Raw genomic sequence first — 20,074 nt, 5'->3', positions numbered from 1 at the left:
TACTCTAAGCCCCCTAATAAAATAACAAAGCCCCCCAAAATAAATAAAATTCCCTACCCTAATCTAAATTAAAATAGTTAACAGCTCTATTACCTTACCAGCCCTTAAAAGGGCTTTTTGCGGGGCATGCCCCAAAGAAATCAGCTCTTTTGCCTGTAAAAAAAAACACAATACTACCCCCCAACATTACAACCCACCACCCACATACCCCTACTCTAACCCAAACCCCCCTTAAATAAACCTAACACTACCCCCCTGAAGATCTCCCTACCTTGGGTCGTCTTCACTCAGCCGAGCAGCGATGGACCAAAAGAAAACATCCGGAGCGGCAGAAGTCTTCATCCTATCCGGGCAGAAGAGGACATCCGGACCGGCAGACATCTTCATCCAAGCGGCATCTTCTATCTTCATCCATCCGACAAGGAGCTGCTCCATCTTCAAGACCTCCGGCGCGGAACATCCTCTTCTACCGACGACTACCGACGAATGAAGGTTCCTTTAAGTGACGTCATCCAAGATGGCGTCCCTCGAATTCCGATTGGCTGATAGGATTCTATCAGCCAATCAGAATTAAGGTAGGAAAAATCTGATTGGCTGATTGAATCAGCCAATCAGATTCAAGTTCAATCGGATTGGCTAATCCAATCAGCCAATCAGATTGAGCTTGCATTCTTAACTAAGGTTAGGATTTATTTTACAGGTAATTTCTCTTACAAGGTGTATCCAGTCCATGGATTCATCCTTACTTGTGGGATATTCTCATTCCCTACAGGAAGTGGCAAAGAGAGCACACAGCAGAGCTGTCCATATAGCTCCGCCCCCCTAGTCATTCTCTTTGCCGCTCTAACAAGTAGCATCTCCACGGGAGGGTAAAGTGAATGTGGTGTTAAATTTGTAGTTTTTATTTCTTCAATCAAGAGTTTGTTATTTTTAAAATAGTGCTGGTTTGTACTATTTACTCTGTGGCAGAAAGTGCTGAAGATTTCTGCTGAGAGGAAAACGATTTTAGCATGTTGTAACTAAAATTCATTGCTGTTCCCACACAGGACTGGGGAGTACCAGAAAACCTCTGTTGGGGGGAACAGTTTGCAGGCTTATCTGCTATAAGGTATGTTTCAGTCATTTTATTCTAGTCAAGACTTAGTAATGCTAGAAGACTGACAAGAATCCCCATGTGGGAAAGGTAAGCCATATTCTGAGACTTAGTATAGAAGGAAGGCTTATTTAAAAGGGCTCAAAACACTGGTGGACACTGTTAAGGGGCAATCGATTATTTTATAACAAAAATCTGATCTTTTTACAAGTTTTTATTACATTGGGAACGTTTTATGGTTTTTTTTTCCACATGGCATATATTTAGACACCTATTTAGGCTTGTGAAGGCCCCACAACTCCAGAGTGGAGAGGAAGGGGGCCTAAATTTTGCGCCTCAATTGCGCAGTTGTTATTGCAGACAGCTTCATGCAGCTTCATGTGGAGGGTCCAAAGATTACTTGAGGACTTCATAGAGGCTTATTTTCTATCAAAACTAATCCCCAAGGAAGGTAGGGCCACAGCAGATTGCTGTGGCATGGTGCTGTGGTTTGCTAACTGGTTGCCAGCTTTACTTTGCTCCGGTTTGGCCATTAAGGAGTTAATTGACTTGAAATTCACTGTGCAATCATTTCAAAGCATTAGGATCATATGGTGAAAATTTCATAAAGATTGGGTTATTTTTTGAGATTTAGTAAAAAAGTGTGCGCTTTTTATTATTTAAAGGCACTGTTTTTTCTAAAATTGTATTTTTCTGTATTTGAGTGCTGTCTAAGTCTGTTTAACATGTCTGAGCCTACAGATAGACGTTGCTCTATGTGTTTAGTAGACATGGTGGAACCCCCTTTACATTTGTGTTTTAAGTGTGCTAATGTGTCTAAGCATGTTAAAGATCTCGATGTTTCACTTATAAATGTATCCCAAGATGATTCTTTAACAGAAGGTAATGAGGATAGCGCACCTTCCTCTCCCCATGTGTCGACACCAGTTACGCCCGCGCAAGCAGCAGTCATGGATAATTCCCTTACAGCATTTTTATCCAAACTGCCAGTTTTTCCTAAAAAGCGTGATAGCTCGGGCTTAAGAACAGAGTGTGAGCAATCAGAAGCTTTGGAGGATTTATCTGTTGTACCCTCACAACACTCTGAAGTGTCGGTGAGGCATGTGCTGTCTGAGGGAGAAATTTCTGACACTGGAAAGGTTTCTCAGCAGGCAGAATCAGATTCCTTAGCGTTTAAATTTAAGCTGGAACACCTCCGCGTGCTGCTTAAGGAGGTATTAGCTACGCTGGATGATTGCGACCCCATGGTGGTCCCAGAGAAATTGTGTAAAATGGACAAATATCTGGAAGTCCCTGTATACACTGATGCGTTTCCGATCCCGAAGAGGGTGGCGGATATTGTGGATAGGGAGTGAGAGAGACCAGGTGTACCCTTTTTTCCCCCCCCTATCTTTAAGAAAATGTTCCCCATTATTGATCCCAGACGGGACCCATGGCAGACGGTCCCTAAGGTAGAGGGGGCAGTTTCAACACTAGCCAAGCGCACAACCATACCAATTGAAGACAGTTGTGCATTCACAGATCCTATGGATAAAAAAATTGGAAGGTTTACTAAAGAAAACATTTGTACAACAAGGTTTCCTTCTCCAGCCTATTGCCTGCATTATTCCTGTAACTACTGCAGCGGCTTTCTGGTTTGAGGCGCTGGAGGAGTCGCTCCAGACGGAGACTTCATATGACGAAATTATGGATAGAATTAAGGTGCTAAAGCTGGCTAATTCTTTTATCACAGATGCCGCTTTCCAATTAGCTAAGTTAGCGGCGAAAAATTCTGGTTTTGCCATCATGGCGCGCAGAGCGCTTTGGCTTAAATCATGGTCGGCCGATGTGTCGTCTAAGACAAAGTTACTGAACATTCCGTTCAAGGGAAAGACCCTTTTCGGGCCCGAGTTGAAAGAGATTATTTAGGATATCACTGGGGGAAAGGGCCATGCCCTCCCGCAAGATAGGCCTTTTAAGGCTAAAAACAAGGCTAATTTTCGTTCCTTTCGCAACTTCAGGAGCGGTCCTGCTTCAACCTCTGCGACCGCAAAGCAAGAGGGTAACTCTTCACAGCCCAAGGCAACCTGGAAACCTTTGCAGGGCTGGAACAAGGGTAAACAGGCCAAGAAGCCTGCAGCTGCTACTAAGACAGCATGAAGGGGTAGCCCCCGATCCAGGACCGAATCTGGTAGGGGGCAGACTCTTTCTCTTTGCTCAGGCTTGGGCAAGAGATGTTCCCGATCCCTGGGCATTAGAGATAGTTGCTCAGGGATATCTTCTAGAATTCAAGGACTCTCCTCCAAGGGGAAGGTTCCACATTTCTCGTCTTTCTACAGACACGACAAAGAAAGAGGCGTTCTTACGCTGTGTAGAAGATCTACTCAAGATGGGAGTGATATATCCAGTCCCAACTACAGAACGAGGACTGGGTTTTTAGTCAAACCTGTTAGTGGTTTCCAAAAAGGAAGGAACTTTCAGACCAATCCTGGATCTAAAAATTCTAAACAAATTCCTCAGAGTTCCATCATTCAAAATGGAAACCATTCGGACAATTTTGCCAATGATCCAGGAAGGTCAATATATGACTACCGTGGATCTAAAGGATGCGTACCTACATATTCCTATCCACAAAGATCACCATCAGTTCCTAAGGTTCGCCTTTCTGGACAAGCATTACCAGTTCGTGGCCCTTCCTTTCGGGTTGGCCACTGCTCCCAGAATTTTTACAAAGGTGCTAGGGTCCCTCCTAGCGGTACTAAGACCGCGGGCATTGCAGTAGCAACTTACCTAGACGACATCTTAATACAGGCGTCGTCACAGAGCCAAGGCTCATACGGACATTGTTTTGGCCTTCCTAAGGTCTCAAGGGTGGAAGGTGAACGTCGAAAAAAGTTCTCTGTCCCCGCTCACAAGGGTTCCCTTCCTGGGAACACTAATAGACTCGGTAGAAATGAAATATTTCTGACGGAGGTCAGGAAGTTAAAGCTTTTCGCTACTTGCCGAGTTCTTCATTCCATTCCTCTGCCTTCTGTAGCTCAGTGCATGGAGGTAATCGGATTAATGGTTGCGGCAATGGACGTGGTCCCTTTTGCCCGAATTAATCTCAGATCACTGCAACTGTGCATGCTCAAACAGTGGAATGGGGATTATGCAGATTTGGTGGTTGTCTCAGGATCACCTGTCTCAGGGAATGTGCTTCCGCAGACCGGAGTGGATCATTGTAACGACCGACGCAAGTCTGTTAGGCTGGGGCGCGGTCTGGGGCTCCCTGAAAGTTCAGGGCCTATGGTCTCGGGAAGAGTCTCTTCTCCCGATAAACATTTTGGAACTGAGAGCTATATTCAACACGCTCCAAGCATGGCCTCAATTAGCGGCGGCCAAATTCATCAGATTTCAGTCGGACAACATCACGACTGTAGCGTACATCAATCATCAGGGAGGAACAAAGAGCTCCCTAGCGATGAAGGAAGTAACCAAGATCATCAAATGGGCGGAGGATCACTCCTGCCACCTATCTGCAATTCACATCCCAGGAGTAGACAACTGGGAGGCGGATTTTCTAAGTCGCCAGACTTTTCACCCGGGGGAGTGGGAACTCCACCCGGAGGTTTTTGCTCAGCTGACCCAGCTATGGGGCATTCCAGAATTGGATCTGATGGCGTCCCGTCAGAACACCAAACTTCCTCTTTACGGATCCAGGTCCAGGGACCCCAAGGCGGCACTGATAGATGCTCTAGTAGCGCCTTGGTCCTTCAATCTGGCTTATGTCTTTCCACCGTTTCCCCTTCTCCCTCGGCTGGTAGCCAGAATCAAACAGGAGAAGGCTTCGGTAATTCTGATAGCGCCTGCGTGGCCACGCAGGACTTGGTATGCAGACCTAGTGGACATGTCATCTGTTCCACCTTGGACACTGCCATCGAGGCAGGATCTTCTAATTCAAGGTCCATTCAAGCATCCAAATCTAGTTTCTCTGCAACTGACTGCTTGAAGATTGAACACTTAATTCTATCTAAGCGTGGGTTCTCTGAATCGGTTATAGATACTATGATCCAGGCTAGAAAGCCTGTCACCAGGAAGATTTACCATAAGATATGGCGGAAATATGTTTGTTGGTGTGAATCCAAGGGTTACTCGTGGAGTAAGATTAGGATTCCCCGGATATTGTCTTTTTCTCCAAGAAGGATTGGAGAAAGGTTTATCTGCTAGTTCCTTAAAAGGACAGATATCTGCTCTGTCTATCCTGTTACACAAGCATCTGGCAGAAGTACCTGACGTTCAAGCGTTTGCACAGGCTTTAATCAGAATTAAGCCTGTCTATAAACCTGTGGCTCCTCCATGGAGTCTTAATTTAGTACTTTCAGTTCTTCAAGGGGTTCCGTTTGAACCTTTACATTCCATAGATATTAAGTTATTATCTTGGAAGGTTTTGTTTTTGGTAGCTATTTCTTCTGCTCGAAGAGTTTCAGAATTGTCTGCTTTGCAGTGTAATTCACCCTATCTGGTGTTCCATGCAGATAAGGTTGTTTTGCGTACCAAACCTGGTTTTCCTCCGAAAGTTGTTTCTAATAAGAATATTAACCAGGAAATCATTGTTCCTTCTCTGTGTCCTAATCCAGTTTCTAAGAAGGAACGACTATTACACAATCTTGATGTGGTTTGTGCTTTAAAATTCTATTTAAAAGCAACTAAAGATTTCAGACAAACATCATCCTTGTTTGTTGTCTATTCTGGTAAGAGGAGAGGTCAGAAAGCGACTGCTACCTCTCTTTATCAATTTATCAGGTAAGCATAAATTCTGTTTTTGTAATTATTTTAACTAGGTAGCTATTAAATAGTTAATAACTATTTAATAGCTATTGTACCTAGTTAAAATAAATACAAAGTTGCCTGTAAAATAAATATAAATCCTAAAATAGCTACAATATAATTATTTGTTATATTGTAGCTATATTAGGGTTTATTTTACAGGTAAGTATTTAGCTTTAAATAGGAAGACTTTAGTTAATAATATTTAATTTATTTTGTTAGATTAAAATTATATTTAATTTAGGGGAGTGTTAGGGTTAGGGTTAGACTTAGCTTTAGGGGTAAATACATTTATTAGAGTAGCGGCGAGGTCCGGTCGGCAGATTAGGGGTTAATACTTGAAGTTAGGTGTCGCCGATGTTAGAGAGGGCAGATTAGGGGTTAATACTATTTATTATAGGGTTTGCGAGGCGGGAGTGCGGCGGTTTAGGGGTTAATACATTTATTATAGTGGCGGCGAGGTCCGGTCGGCAGATTAGGGGTTAATAAGTGTATGTAAGGTAGCGGCGACGTTGGGGGGGCAGATTAGGGGTTAATAAATATTATGTAGGTGTCGGCGATGTTAGGGGAAGCAGATTAGGGGTACATAGGTATAATGTAGGTGGCGGCGGTGTGCGTTCGGCAGATTAGGGGTTAAAAATATTTATTATAGTGGCGGCGATGTGGGGGGCCTCGGTTTAGGGATACATAGGTAGTTTATGGGTGTTAGTGTACTTCAGAGCACAGCAGTTAAGAGCTTTATAAACCGGCGTTAGCCCATAAATCTCTTAACTACTGACTTTTTTCTGCGGCTGGAGTCTTGTCGGTAGAGGGTCTAATGCTCACTTCAGCCAAGACTCTAAATACCGGCGTTAGGAAGATCCCATTGAAAAGATAGGATACGCAAATGGCGTAAGGGGATCTGCGGTATGGAAAAGTCGCGGCTTGGAAGTGAGCGTTAGACCCTTTCCTGACTGACTCTAAATACCAGCGGGCGGTAAAAAGCAGCATTAGGACCCCTTAACGCTGCTTTTGACGGCTAACGCAGAACTCTAGGCGTGTGATTTCTCCTTTGCAGACACTGTATCTAACCTACCACATCCAACAAACCCTAAAATTATCAAAATAAATTTCTAATAGCCCCTACTAAAATTTATTTGATGTCCAGTTGAGTATTCTTCTTCCTTCAGCCTCTTCATGATGATCAGCAACAGGTTCTTTATTTTATCGGTGACACTGTATGGACTCCCTTTTGATTCCCTCCTATATATGCAGAATTGTGATGGATTGGCTTACTGTCTAAATTAATTCTTCTCATTTTTATGGTTGGTTTATTAGTGGCTTATCATTGAGACGTTTGCTTCGTTTACTGCATGTAATGGTTGGTAGGAAAAATATCCTGTGCAATTGTTTTTTTTTTTCTGTTTTATTTTTGTTAAGGTTTTATAAAACATAGTAAATAGAAACAAAATATGCATACAAAATATTCCAGAACACAATCAAATTAGATAAAACTATAGGCACTGCAAAGTGGAATATCATCAACACAAACAATATAAAAAGTAGTATTAAGACAAAAAACAACAAATAAAAAAAAACAAGCACCGCCCATTCTAGTACATCAATTTTCTAAATTTGAATAAACAGGAGCAAAATCGAGGTAAATCCAGACCTTCACAGAGGAGATCTAAACAAAACATGTTTAGAAAGCCCTTAAGAGTTCAGAGATGAGGAAATGAGGCTGAGTAAAAGACTATACCAAGGATTGCCAACTGGACTCCCAAGAGCTACATGCGGCCCTCTATACTAGTTTTTGCGGCCCCCGTGGAAAAAGCAGAACTAACAATGTGACCCCTGGAAAAAATTGTAACTAAAAAATGTGTGCTTTTGGGTGACCACAACTCAAAAAACTCTTTTAAGGTAAGAGCATCCAGAGGTGTCCATTTATTAAAGTTTCAAAAAGTAGAAGTGAGCATATATGAGAATGTCCACTTCACTTTAAGCCCTCCGAATTAGTGTATGACACAAAAATGTATCAAAATTAGCACAGGATATCTTCGCAACAAATCGGGTGCGATACCCGGTTAATATTAATAAATTAGAAGACAGACTAGACACTGATAAGTGGTGAAATCTTGGTGGTTTCAAAGCAATGTAGGTGTAGTCTATAGCGCCTAATACAGTGGCAAGAAAAATGTTTCCAAACTGCCAAGTCTCATACAGAGTTAGTTCTGGCATTTCTAAGGTCGCATGGGTGGAAGGTGAACGTAGAAAAGAGTTCTCTATTGCCACTCACAAGAGTTCCCTTTCTAGGGACTCTTATAGATTCTGTAGAAATGAAAATTTACCTGACGGAGGACAGGTTATCAAAACTTCTAAATGCTTGCCGTGTCCTTCATTCCATTCAACACCCGTCAGTGGCTCAGTGCATGGAGGTAATCGGCTTAATGGTAGCGGCAATGGACATAGTACCATTTGCGCGCCTGCATCTCAGACCGCTGCAATTGTGCATGCTAAGTCAGTGGAATGGGGATTACTCAGATTTGTCCCCTCTGCTAAATCTGGATCAAGAGACCAGAGATTCTCTTCTATGGTGGCTTTCTCGGCCACATCTGTCCAAGGGGATGCCATTCCGCAGGCCAGATTGGACGATTGTAACAACAGACGCCAGCCTTCTAGGTTGGGGCGCAGTCTGGAATTCCCTGAAGGCTCAGGGATCATGGACTCAGGAGGAGAGACTCCTTTCAATAAACATTCTGGAATTAAGAGCAATTTTCAATGCTCTTCTGGCTTGGCCTCAGTTAGCAACTCTGAGGTTCATCAGGTTTCAGTCGGACAACATCACGACTGTGGCTTACATCAACCATCAAGGAGGAACAAGGAGTTCCCTAGCGATGATGGAAGTATCAAAGATAATTCGCTGGGCAGAGTCTCACTCTTGCCACCTGTCAGCGATACACATCCCAGGCATGGAGAACTGGGAGGCGGATTTTCTAAGTCGCCAGACCTTTCATCCGGGGGAGTGGGAACTTCATCCGGAGGTGTTTGCCCAACTGCTTCATCATTGGGGCAAACCAGATCTGGATCTCATGGCGTCTCGCCAGAACGCCAAGCTTCCTTGTTACGGATCCAGGTCCAGGGACCCGGGAGCGGTGCTGATAGATGCTCTGACAGCACCTTGGGTCTTCAACATGGCTTATGTGTTTCCACCTTTCCCGATGCTTCCTCGATTGATTGCCAGGATAAAACAGGAGAGAGCATCGGTGATTCTAATAGCGCCTGCGTGGCCACGCAGGACCTGGTATGCAGATCTAGTGGACATGTCGTCCTGTCCACCATGGTCTCTGCCTCTTAGACAGGACCTTCTGATTCAGGGTCCTTTCAAACATCCAAATCTAATTTCTCTGAGGCTGACTGCATGGAGATTGAACGCTTGATTCTATCAAAGCGTGGATTCTCGGAGTCAGTGATTGATACCTTAAAACAGGCTAGGAAACCTGTTACCAGGAAAATTTACCATAAAATATGGCGTAAATACTTATAGTGGTGCGAATCCAAGAGTTACTCATGGAGTAAGGTTAGGATTCCTAGGATATTGTCTTTTCTACAAGAAGGTTTAGAAAAGGGTTTATCTGCTAGTTCGTTAAAGGGACAGATTTCAGCTCTGTCTATCCTTTTACACAAACGTCTGGCAGAAGTTCCAGACGTTCAGGCTTTTTGTCAGGCTTTGGCTAGGATTAAGCCTGTGTTTATGAATGTTGCTCCGCTGTGGAGCTTAAACTTAGTTCTTAACGTTCTGCAGGGTGTTCCGTTTGAACCCCTTCATTCCATCGATATCAAGCTGTTATCTTGGAAAGTTCTGTTTTTAATGGCTATTTCCTCGGAGTCTCTGAGTTATCGGCCTTACATTGTGATTCTCCTTATCTGATTTTTCATTCAGACAAGGTAGTTCTGCGTACTAAACCTGGGTTCTTACCGAAGGTAGTCACTAACAAGAATATCAATCAAGAGATTGTTGTTCCATCATTGTGCCCTAACCCTTCTTCAAAGAAGGAACGACTTTTGCACAATCTGGACGTCGTCCGTGCCCTGAAATTTTATTTGCAGGCAACTAAAGATTTTCGTCAAACTACTTCCCTGTTTGTCGTTTATTCTGGACAGAGGAGAGGTCAAAAAGCTTTGTCTACCTCTCTCTCTTTTTGGCTTTGTAGCATAATACGTTTAGCCTATGAGACTGCTGGACAGCAGCCTCCTGAAAGGATTACAGCTCATTCTACTAGAGCTGTGGCTTCCACTTGGGCCTTTAAGAATGAGGCCTCTGTTGAACAGATTTGCAAGGCTGCAACTTGGTCTTCACTTCACACTTTTTGAAAATTTTACAAATTTGACACTTTTGCTTCTTCAGAGGCTGTTTTTGGGAGAAAGGTTCTACAGGCAGTGGTTCCTTCCGTGTAAAGATCCTGCCTGTCCCTCCCGTCATCCGTGTACTTTTAGCTTTGGTATTGGTATCCCATAAGTAATGGATGACCCGTGGACTGACTACACTTAACAGGAGAAAATATAATTTATATAAATTCATTTCTCCTGTAGTGTAGTCAGTCCACGGCCCGCCCTGTTTTTACGGCAGGTCTAAATTTTAATTAAACTCCAGTCACCACTGCACCCTATAGTTTCTCCTTTCTCGTATGGTTTCGGTCGAATGACTGGATATGACGTAGAGGGGAGGAGCTATATAGCAGCTCTGCTTGGGTGATCCTCTTGCACTTCCTGTTAGGGAGGAGTTATAATCCCATAAGTAATGGATGACCCGTGGACTGACTACACTACAGGAGAAATGAATTTATCAGGTAAGCATAAATTATATTTTTTTGACACTTATAAACTTTAAAAAAGCTTTTAGGTTTTGACTTTGCAATTAATCTTTCATTTTCATGAACAGTCTGTACTGTTTTCTTTGAATAATTGAAATGCCCTACGTTTGTCCTTATTTCTTTTAACACATTTTTATTTAGCCACATTGGCTTGGATTTATTTATTTTACTTTTATAACTATGTAGTGTGTGTTGATATGTGTATTTATTTAACAAAGTTTTAAATGTTATCTATTTATCCTCCGTATTATTATTAGAGAATACTTTTTCCCAATTTCTGTTATTTAATGATTTCCTTAAATCACTGGATTTTGTTTTCTTAAAATTAAAAGTTTTAGTTGAACCCTTTCAAAACTGTTTGGAAAGTGATTTCAAACATGACCATGTTATGATCACTTCTATGTTTTGATAATACATCTGTATTGTTTAATAGCACTAAATACAATATATCTTTATTCCTAGTTAGCTCTTCTATTAATTGTGACATGAAGTTATCTTTGAGAACATTTAAAAATCTATCACAATTAGCTGTATTACTAGTTTTATTGGCCCAGTTTATGTTAGGGTAATTAAAATCTCCTATAGTTACAGAACTGGTATTATTAGCAAGCTTTGCTATTTGAATTAGTAGTTGATTTTCCTCCATGTTACTAATGTTGGGGGGCTTGTATCATGTTCTTAGTAATATATATTTAGGATTTGTTTCCCCGCTCTTTATTTTAACCCACAGGGTCTCATTATCACCTCTCTCATCATAAATATTTTCTCTTATTTTAGGTTTAAAGTCAGGTTTAACCCCTCCAACCAAATAGATGTGTGTATATATATATATATATATATATATATATATATATATATATATACATTGTGCGGTACTTTGCCTATCATACCGTACAACGTATAAATACGTCTGAGCTTCAGAAAGTTCCAGCAGTCTCAGCTGTTAAGCGACAGCCAAGAGCTGGATTTTCTGAGTTCCAGGCAACTGCCCGCATATGGAACCCAAGTGCGATCGGTACTCCGGTTCCATAGAGGGCAGATGCCAGATTGTTACTGTCTGTGTCACTGTGTGTAACGATCGACCTGCTGGTGCCAGCAGGAGGGAATCCGGGAGGCATGTTGGCGGCCCAGCAGCGGAGGTGGGAGGGAGTGGGAGGGCCCTATGCTACAGAAAATAAAAATAAAGGGACAGGGAGGGATGGGGCAGCTGCAATACAGAAAAAGTGGTTTCGAGGGGAATCCCTAGCTGAGGATCGTGGTAGGTGGGGGGACCACTACACTACAGAAAATGATAAAATTGCAGACATGCGATAATTAACCAGCCATTACAAGTGGCTGATTATTGCTACCACAAGCTTGCGGTACCAATTACTGCTCAGAAAATTAATCAGAGATTTGATCATTATAGTTTTTTTTTTTTTTTTTTATTTAAAGTAGCTTTTTCTTTTATATAAAGCAACTGCACTAGACAGATTTTGGGGTCTAAAGTTGGTGGGGTGTTAGAAAAAATACGGCTCTGAAAAGTGCCTTTACATTGGGAACTGTGTGTTCCCTATAAATATATATGTATATGCTTATATTCATGTATATTTATGTGTTAATATGTGTATATACATATATTAACACATAAATATATATATATATATCAGCATATAAGTATATATTTACAAATGCTGCAATTGCAGTGCTACATACCCCCTTCTCTGCGTGAGGTTCTGATGCAATTCTGACGGCATCAGAACCAGGCTCCCATTGGAGCCTATGGAAGCGTGCTCTCGTGAACCCAATGCTTCCTAGCTCGTGTTCGCTTTGCTTTTCACTGATTATACCAGCGCTCCACTTGTAATCTGGCCCTATATCCGTGAGGCAGAATCCGTTGTTATGTTGATGTTATATATACTGTAGATAAAATTAATTTGTCTGAACATTGGATTTACTGTATATGCTATATTTTCCTTACTTTATTCTTCTTCTTACTTAGGACAAAATGTATGAGAGTTCCAGCAGTTTAAAACGTTTAAAATTTCCTTCACGGATGCTAAAATCATATTCGGTAAGAAACGAAATAACTTTCCATAGTGTCTTTTGCTGGAAGTTAGTTTTTCCAAATTTAATATACCAGTAATATGAGCTTATTGGTCTGTTAAACGTCAATTAATACACAATTGAATTTTACGGGCCACTTCCATTTTTTAGAAGAAAATTGTGGAAAAATGTACCTTACTATTTCTTTTTACTACACATTTAACATTTTGTGATTAATTAAATTTTGGGTTTTAATAGGAATACACTTTTTAAAGGGACATGAAACCCTACATTTTTCTTTAATAAATCACATATAGCATATGATTTAAAAATTCCAATTAGCTTCTTTTATCAAATGTATTTAATTTCTTTTTAATGACATGATGAGTCCACGGATCATCTTAATTACTATTGGAATACCACTCCTGCCCTGCAGGAGGCGGCAAAGAGCACCACAGCAAAGCTGTTAAATATCACCCCCCTTCCCTCCCAGCCCAGTTTTTCTCTTTGCCTACGTTAAGTGCAAGGAGGTGGTAAATTAGGTGTTAGAAAAAGATTCTTCAATCAAGAGTTTATTATTTTTAAAGTATTACAGGATTGTGCTGCTTTGTCCTGGGGTGTAGTCGTAGTGCATATCAGTCTCTTCAGTAGAGCAGTGGTGGCTTTAGAGCAATGGGAACTTGTGGGACATAATTCTCACTGCGCCTCCCATACTGATGCTGCCCTAATACTTAAAAACTGAGGGATCTTACTCAGTCTTTTCCTTTTGTCACATGTCCATAGGAGGGAGAGGACCTCTTAAACCTGGGAGCTGCCTTACTGTCGGGCAGATGAGGAGGTAAGTGCTGACTTGTTATCTGGGGGATAAAGGACTCAGAAAAAGAGGCACTTGATTTATTATGGGACAATAAAGAGACTCATGGGAATATGAGCACTTTATATATGGCAGTTACAGCGCAGGCACTGGGGCTGGATGCTTAGGCTGATGGTGGTTCTCATCTCCCGGCGTTTTGAAAAATATGCACGACCAGGAGATGGCTGGATTTGGCACGCCCTGGTTATCTGTTATTTTCTGCGCATCTAGTCAAAAGAAGCGTTTGTTAGTATTTTCAGCTGCGCATCTCTGGGGAATTGGATGCGTGCCGACTGTTGTCTGCAGAGTTCCGGTTCTGTGAGGGAACGGCTCCTGTCTGTGCAGTGAGGGTCGCTTTCTTCAGACAGGTAGGCACCTCAGCAAAGTACTGCTGAGGTGTAGAGGTGATCTGCAGGGCTATTTTCTATTTCTGCATTACATACGATAATAAAGGAAAAAAGTTACCATTTTAACATTTAAAGAGACAGTAACGTTTTTTTTTTGTTCAACTCTAAAATTACTTTAAAAATTGTCTTTTTTTGTGACAAATTGTGAGTTAAGATGGACCAAGAGTCCTTCCAAGCTGTTACTTGTTCTTTATGCTTTGATGCCAATGTCGAACCACCAATCCCTTTCTGTTCCTCATGTAATTAAGAGGACTTTAAGTTATAGGATAGACTTTTTGCTGAACCATCATTTTCTAAGGAAGATGCTGTTCAGGAGTCTAATGCCAATGCTCAATTTATGCCGCAGCTTTCTCAAGCTTCCCAAATTTTACCGCCCTGACATGCAGTGCCCTGCGCTTCCTCTCTAACTCCTGCTGGGGTAACTTTACAAGATATCGCTTCCCTTATGTCTTCTGCAGTTTCAGATGCGTTGTCTGCTTTTCCAAAGTTGCAGGGAAAGTGTAAGAGGAAAACCAGACATTCAGTAGGTGAGGTTTCTGACGCAGTTCTTGCTATTGAGGAGGAGGATACCGCAGTAGCAACGGAAGGTGAAATTTCAGATTCTGGCAGTGTAATCCCTCTTACTGATACTGAAGTGGTATCTTTCAGATTTAAGTTAGAACACCTCCGTCTACTGCTTAAGGAGGTTTTAGCTACATTGGACGACAACGACTCCCAAGAAATCCAGTAAGATTAACAAATATTTCGAGGTTCCTTCCGCGGTAGATGTTTTTCTGGTGTCAGACCGAGCTTCTGAGATCATTGCTAAGGAGTGGGAGAGACCGGGTATCCCTTTTTCTCCATCTCCTATATTTAAAAAGATGTTCCCCATAGCCGACTCTGTCAAGGAGGCTTGGCAAACAGTCCCCAAGGTGGAAGGAGCGGTTTCCACTCTGGCTAAGAAAACTACTATACCCATACAGGATAGTTGTGCTTTAAAAGATCCTATGTACAAAAAGCTAGAGGGGTACTCAAAAAGATGTATGTACACCAAGGTTTGCAGTGGCAACCAGCCTTGTGCATTGCTACCGTCACCAGTGCGGCAGCATATTGGTTTGATGCGTTGTCCAATGCTATTAGGACAGAAACTCCCCTGGATGAGATCCAGGATAGGATAAAAGCTCTTAAATTAGCTAATTCCTTTATTACGGATGCTTCCCTTCAAGTTATCAAACTGCGAGCAAAGATTTCAGGTTTCTCTGTCCTAGCTCGCAGAGCCTTATGGTTTAAACCTTGGTGTGCGGATGTATCCTCTAAGTCTAAGCTTTTAGCGATTCCTTACAAGGGGAAGACCTTGTTTGGACCGGGCTTGACAGAGATAATTTCTGATATTACAGGAAGTAAGGGTCATCTCCCGCAGGATAAGAGAAACAAACAAAAGAGACGTCAGAGTAATTTTCATTCCTTTTGAAATATCAAGGGAAATTCTTTCTCTTCCGCTTCCAAGCAGGAACAGTCTAAGCCTGCATGGAGACCCAATGAGTCTTGGAATAAGGGGAAACAATCCAAGAAGCCTGCTATTGAATCAAAGACAGCATGAAGGGCATGCCCCCGATCCAGGACCGGATCTTGTAGGGGGCAGACTTTCCTTCTTGTCTCAGGCTTGGGCTTGAGATGTTCTGGATCCCTGGGCAGTAGACATAGAGGCCAATGTCTTGCGGACCTGATCCGACAGTGCGGACCAGGTCCGCAAGACATCGCTAAATGCGGAGAGCAATACGCTCTCCGTATTCAGCATTGCACCAGCAGCTCACAAGAACTGCTGGTGTAACTCCGCCCCCTGCAGACTTGCGGCCAATAGGCCGCCAGCAGGGGGTGTCAATCAACCCGATCGTACTCGAACGGGTTGAATTCCGATGATTCCTGCCCGCCTGCTCAGAGCAGACGGACAGGGTTATGGAACAGCAGTCTTTGTGACCACTGCTCCATAACTTGTGTTTCTGGCGAGTCTGAAGACTCGCCAGAAACACGGGCTGTCATGCTCCATACAGAGCTTGATAGATAGGCCCCCATAGTGTCTCAGGGATACAAACTAGAGTTCAAAACTTTTCCTCCCAGAGGCAGGTTTCTGCTTTCAAGATAATCTGTAGACTAGACAAAAAGAGAGGCGTTCTTATGCTGTGTAAGCAACCTTTCCGACCTAGGAGTGATAGTTCCTGTTCCGATACAGGAACAGGGTCTGGGATTTTATTCCAATCTGTTTGTGGTTCCCAAAAAAGAGGGAACCTTCAGACCAATTTTATATCTCAAGAGTCTAAACAAATTCCTCAGAGTACCGTCCTTCAAGATGGAAACTATTTGTTCCATTCTCCCTTTGGTCCAAGAGGGTCAATTTATTACAACAGTGGATTTAAAGGATGCGTACCTGTATGTTCCCATTCACAAGGATCATCACGAGTTTCTGAGGTTTGCTTTTCTAGACAAACACTTCCAATTCGTGGCTCTTCCCTTCGGTCTTGCCACAGCTCCCAGAATTTTCTCAAAGGTTCTGGGTTTGCTATTGGCGGTGATTTGTTTACGGGGCATTGCAGTGGCGCCCTATCTGGACGACATCCTGGTCCAGGCACCATCCCTACAACAAGCGAGATCACACACGGAAATGCTGTTGTCCTTCCTGAGATCTCACGGTTGGAAGGTAAATTTGGGAAAGATTTCCTTAGTTCCAAACACAAGGGTATCTTTCTTAGGAACTATAATAGATTCCATATCAATGAAGATTTTTCTGACAGAAGTCAGGAAATCAAAGATTTTCGATACTTGTCTAGCTCTTCAGTCCACTTCTCGGCCATCAGTGGCTCAGTTCCACCTCAGACCTCTGCAGTTAAAAATGCTCAGGCAATGGAACGGAGATTATGCGGATTTGTCTCCTCAAATACTAGTGGAGCAGGAGACAAGGGATTCTCTTCAATGGTGGTTGTCTCTGGATCATCTCTCCCAGGGAACCTGCTTTTGCAGATCATCTTGGGTGATTGTGACAACAGACGCCAGTGTTCTAAGATGGGGAGCAGTCTAAGGCTCCCTAAAGGCTCAGGGAGTTTGGAGTCAGTCAGAGTCTGTTCTTCCTATAAACATTCTGGAGCTGAGAGCGATCTTCAATGCTATTCTGGCCTGGCCCCAGTTAGCATCGGTCCAGTTTATAAGGTTCCAGTCGGACAACATAACTTCAGTGGCTTACATCAATCATCAGGGAGGAATGAGGAGTTCCTTAGTGATGACAAAGGTAACCAAAATAATTCAGTGGGTGGAGGCCCATTCTTGCTGTCTGTTGGCGATCCACATCCCAGGGGTGGACAACTTGGAGGCGGACTTCCTGAGCAGGCAGACCTTTCATCCGGAGGAGTGGGAACTCCATCCGGAAGTGTTCTCCAGCCTTATTCTCAAGTGGGGTCAGCCGGGATTAGATCTCATGGCATCTCGACAGAATGCCAAGCTCCCGAGGTACGGGTCGAGGTCCAGGAACCCCTGGGGGAACTGATAGATGCACTGGCAGTTCCTTGGACCTTCAGGCTAGCATACATATTTCCTCCGTTTGCTCTTCTTCCTCGGGTCATTGCTCAAGTCAAGCAGGAGAGGGCCTCGGTGATCCTCATTGCACCACCTTGGCCTCGCAGGATTTGGTATGCAGATCTGGTGGATATGCCGTCTCTGCCACCTTGGAGACTTCCGTTGAGGAAGGACCTTCTAATTCAAGGAGCCTTCCTTCACTCAAATTTAGTTTCTCTGAAACTGACTGCTTGGAAATTGAACATTTAATTTTATCCAACTTTTTTTCTGACTCGGTCATAGAGACCATGATTCAGACTCGTAAACTTGTAACTAGAAAGATTTACCATAAGATATGGCATAAATATCTCCATTGGTGTGAATCCAATGGCTACTTCTGGAGTAGAGTCAAGATTCCTAGAATTTTTGTCTTTTCTCCAAGAGGGTTTGGAGAAAGGATTATCGACAAGTTCCCTAAAGGGTCAAATTTCTGCCTTATCTATTTTATTACACAAGCGTCTGGCAGATGTTTCAGATGTTAAAATTAAAAAGTACTAGGGAGCGCTCAAAAAGAGCTTAAGAGTATAGAAAATAGCAATTTTATTAAAATAGAAAAAAGCAATTTCTCTTGTTAAGTGTGTTCAGTCCACGGGTCATCCATTACTTATGGGATATATTCTCCTTCCCAACAGGAAGTTGCAAGAGGATCACCCAAGCAGAGCTGCTATATAGCTCCTCCCATCACATGTCATATCCAGTCATTCTCTTGCAACCCTCAACAAAGAAGGAGGTCGCGAGAGGAGTTGGAGTTTTACTTAATTATTCTTCAATCAAAAGTTTGTTATTTTAAAATGACACCGGAGTGTGCCGTTTTTTTTGTATCTCAGGCAGTATTTGGAGAAGAATCTGCCTGCGTTTTTCTATGATCTTAGCAGACGTAACTAAGATCCGCTGGCTGTTCTCGACATTCTGAGGAGTAGGGTAACTTCAGAAAGAGGGGAATAGCATGCGGGGTCCCCCGCAAATGAGGTATGTGCAGTACATTATTTTCTGGGAATGGAATTGACTAAGAAAATACTGCTGTTACCCATATGATGTAAGTACAGCCTTAAATGCAGTAGTAGCGACTGGTATTAGGCTGATAAATGTATGCGCAGTTGAGTTATTTTCTAGGGACTAGAATTTGACTGAGAAAATACTGTTAATACTGAAATAATGTTTAAGCCTTATCTGCAGTGGAAGCGACTGGTAGCAGGCTTAGTGATAACTTTACATGACATTGAAAATGTTGTTTTTAAAACGTTTACTGGCATGTTATTCGTTTTGTGAGGTACTTTGGTGATAAATCTTTTGGGCATGATTTTTTTCCACATGGCTAACGTATTTTTCGGCATAGAAACCGTTATATCAGGTCTCCCACTGTTGTAATATGGGTGGGAGGGACCTTGTTTTAGCGCCTTGTTGCGCAGTTAAAATTCTAGCACAGTCTTTCTGTTTCTTCCTCCTTGATCCAGGACGTCTCTAGAGAGCTCAGGGATCTGCAAAATTCGTTTTTGAGGGAGGTAATCAGTCACAGCAGATCTGTGACAGTGTGTTTGACTGTGATTAAAGCGTTAAATCTTAATTTGATATCCGTTTTTGGGTTTTGAGGGGTTAATCATCCTTTTGCTAATGGGTGCAATCCTCTGCTAATTAATACACTTCTCGTTAAGAATTGTTTGTCTATAACTGAATTAGTTTTCTTTGAAATTCAACTGTGTTTTTTAAAAGCGCTGCAGCGTTTTTTATAATTGCTTGTAAACTTATTGAGAGTGATTTCCAAGCTTGCTAGCTTCATTGCTAAGTCTGTTTAGACATGTCTGATACAGAGGTATCTGCTTGTTCATTGTGTTCAAAAGCCGATATGGAGCCCAATAGAAATATGTGTACCAATTGTATTGATATTACTTTGAATAAAAGTCAATCTGTACCGATAATGAAATTATTACCAGACGACGAGGGAGAAGTTATGCCGTCTAACTCTCCTCACGTGTCAGTACCTTTGTCTCCCGCTCGGGAGATGCGTAAGATTGAGGCGCCAAGTACATCAAGGCCCTTACAAATCACTTTACATGATATGGCTAATGTTATGAAAGAAGTATTCTACAATATGCCCGAATTAAGAGGCAAGCGCGATAGCTCTGGGTTAAGGACAGAGCGCGCTGATGACACGAGAGCCATGTCTGATACTGCGTCACAATTTGCAGAACATGAGGACGGTGAGCTTCATTCTGTCGGTGACGGTTCTGATCCGGGGAGACCGGATTCAGAAATTTCAAATTTTAAATTTAAGCTTGAGAACCTCCGCGTGTTACTAGGGGAGGTGTTAGAGGCTCTGAATGGTGGCAATCCCAGAGAAATTATGTAGGTTGGATAGATACTATGCAGTACCGGTGTGTACTGACGTTTTTCCTATACCAAAAAGGCTTACAGAAATTATTAGTAAGGAGTGGGATAGACCCGGTGTGCCTTTTTCTCCTCCTCCGATATTTAGAAA

General features: G+C 42.5%; 1 protein-coding gene across 1 annotated transcript in view; it reads left to right on the top strand.

Moving 5' to 3' along the window:
* Positions 1-20,074, top strand: part of MLC1 (modulator of VRAC current 1) — a 188,060-nt gene that overhangs the window by 43,790 nt on the left and 124,196 nt on the right. Inside the window, exon 6 of the mRNA XM_053716632.1 lies at positions 12,739-12,784. Coding sequence (XP_053572607.1) covers positions 12,739-12,784 — 46 coding nt within the window. The remainder of the gene's footprint in view (positions 1-12,738; positions 12,785-20,074) is intronic.

This window comes from Bombina bombina, chromosome 6, assembly GCF_027579735.1.
Source record: "Bombina bombina isolate aBomBom1 chromosome 6, aBomBom1.pri, whole genome shotgun sequence".
NCBI lineage: Eukaryota > Metazoa > Chordata > Amphibia > Anura > Bombinatoridae > Bombina > Bombina bombina.
This window is presented reverse-complemented; position numbering and strand designations above follow the sequence as displayed.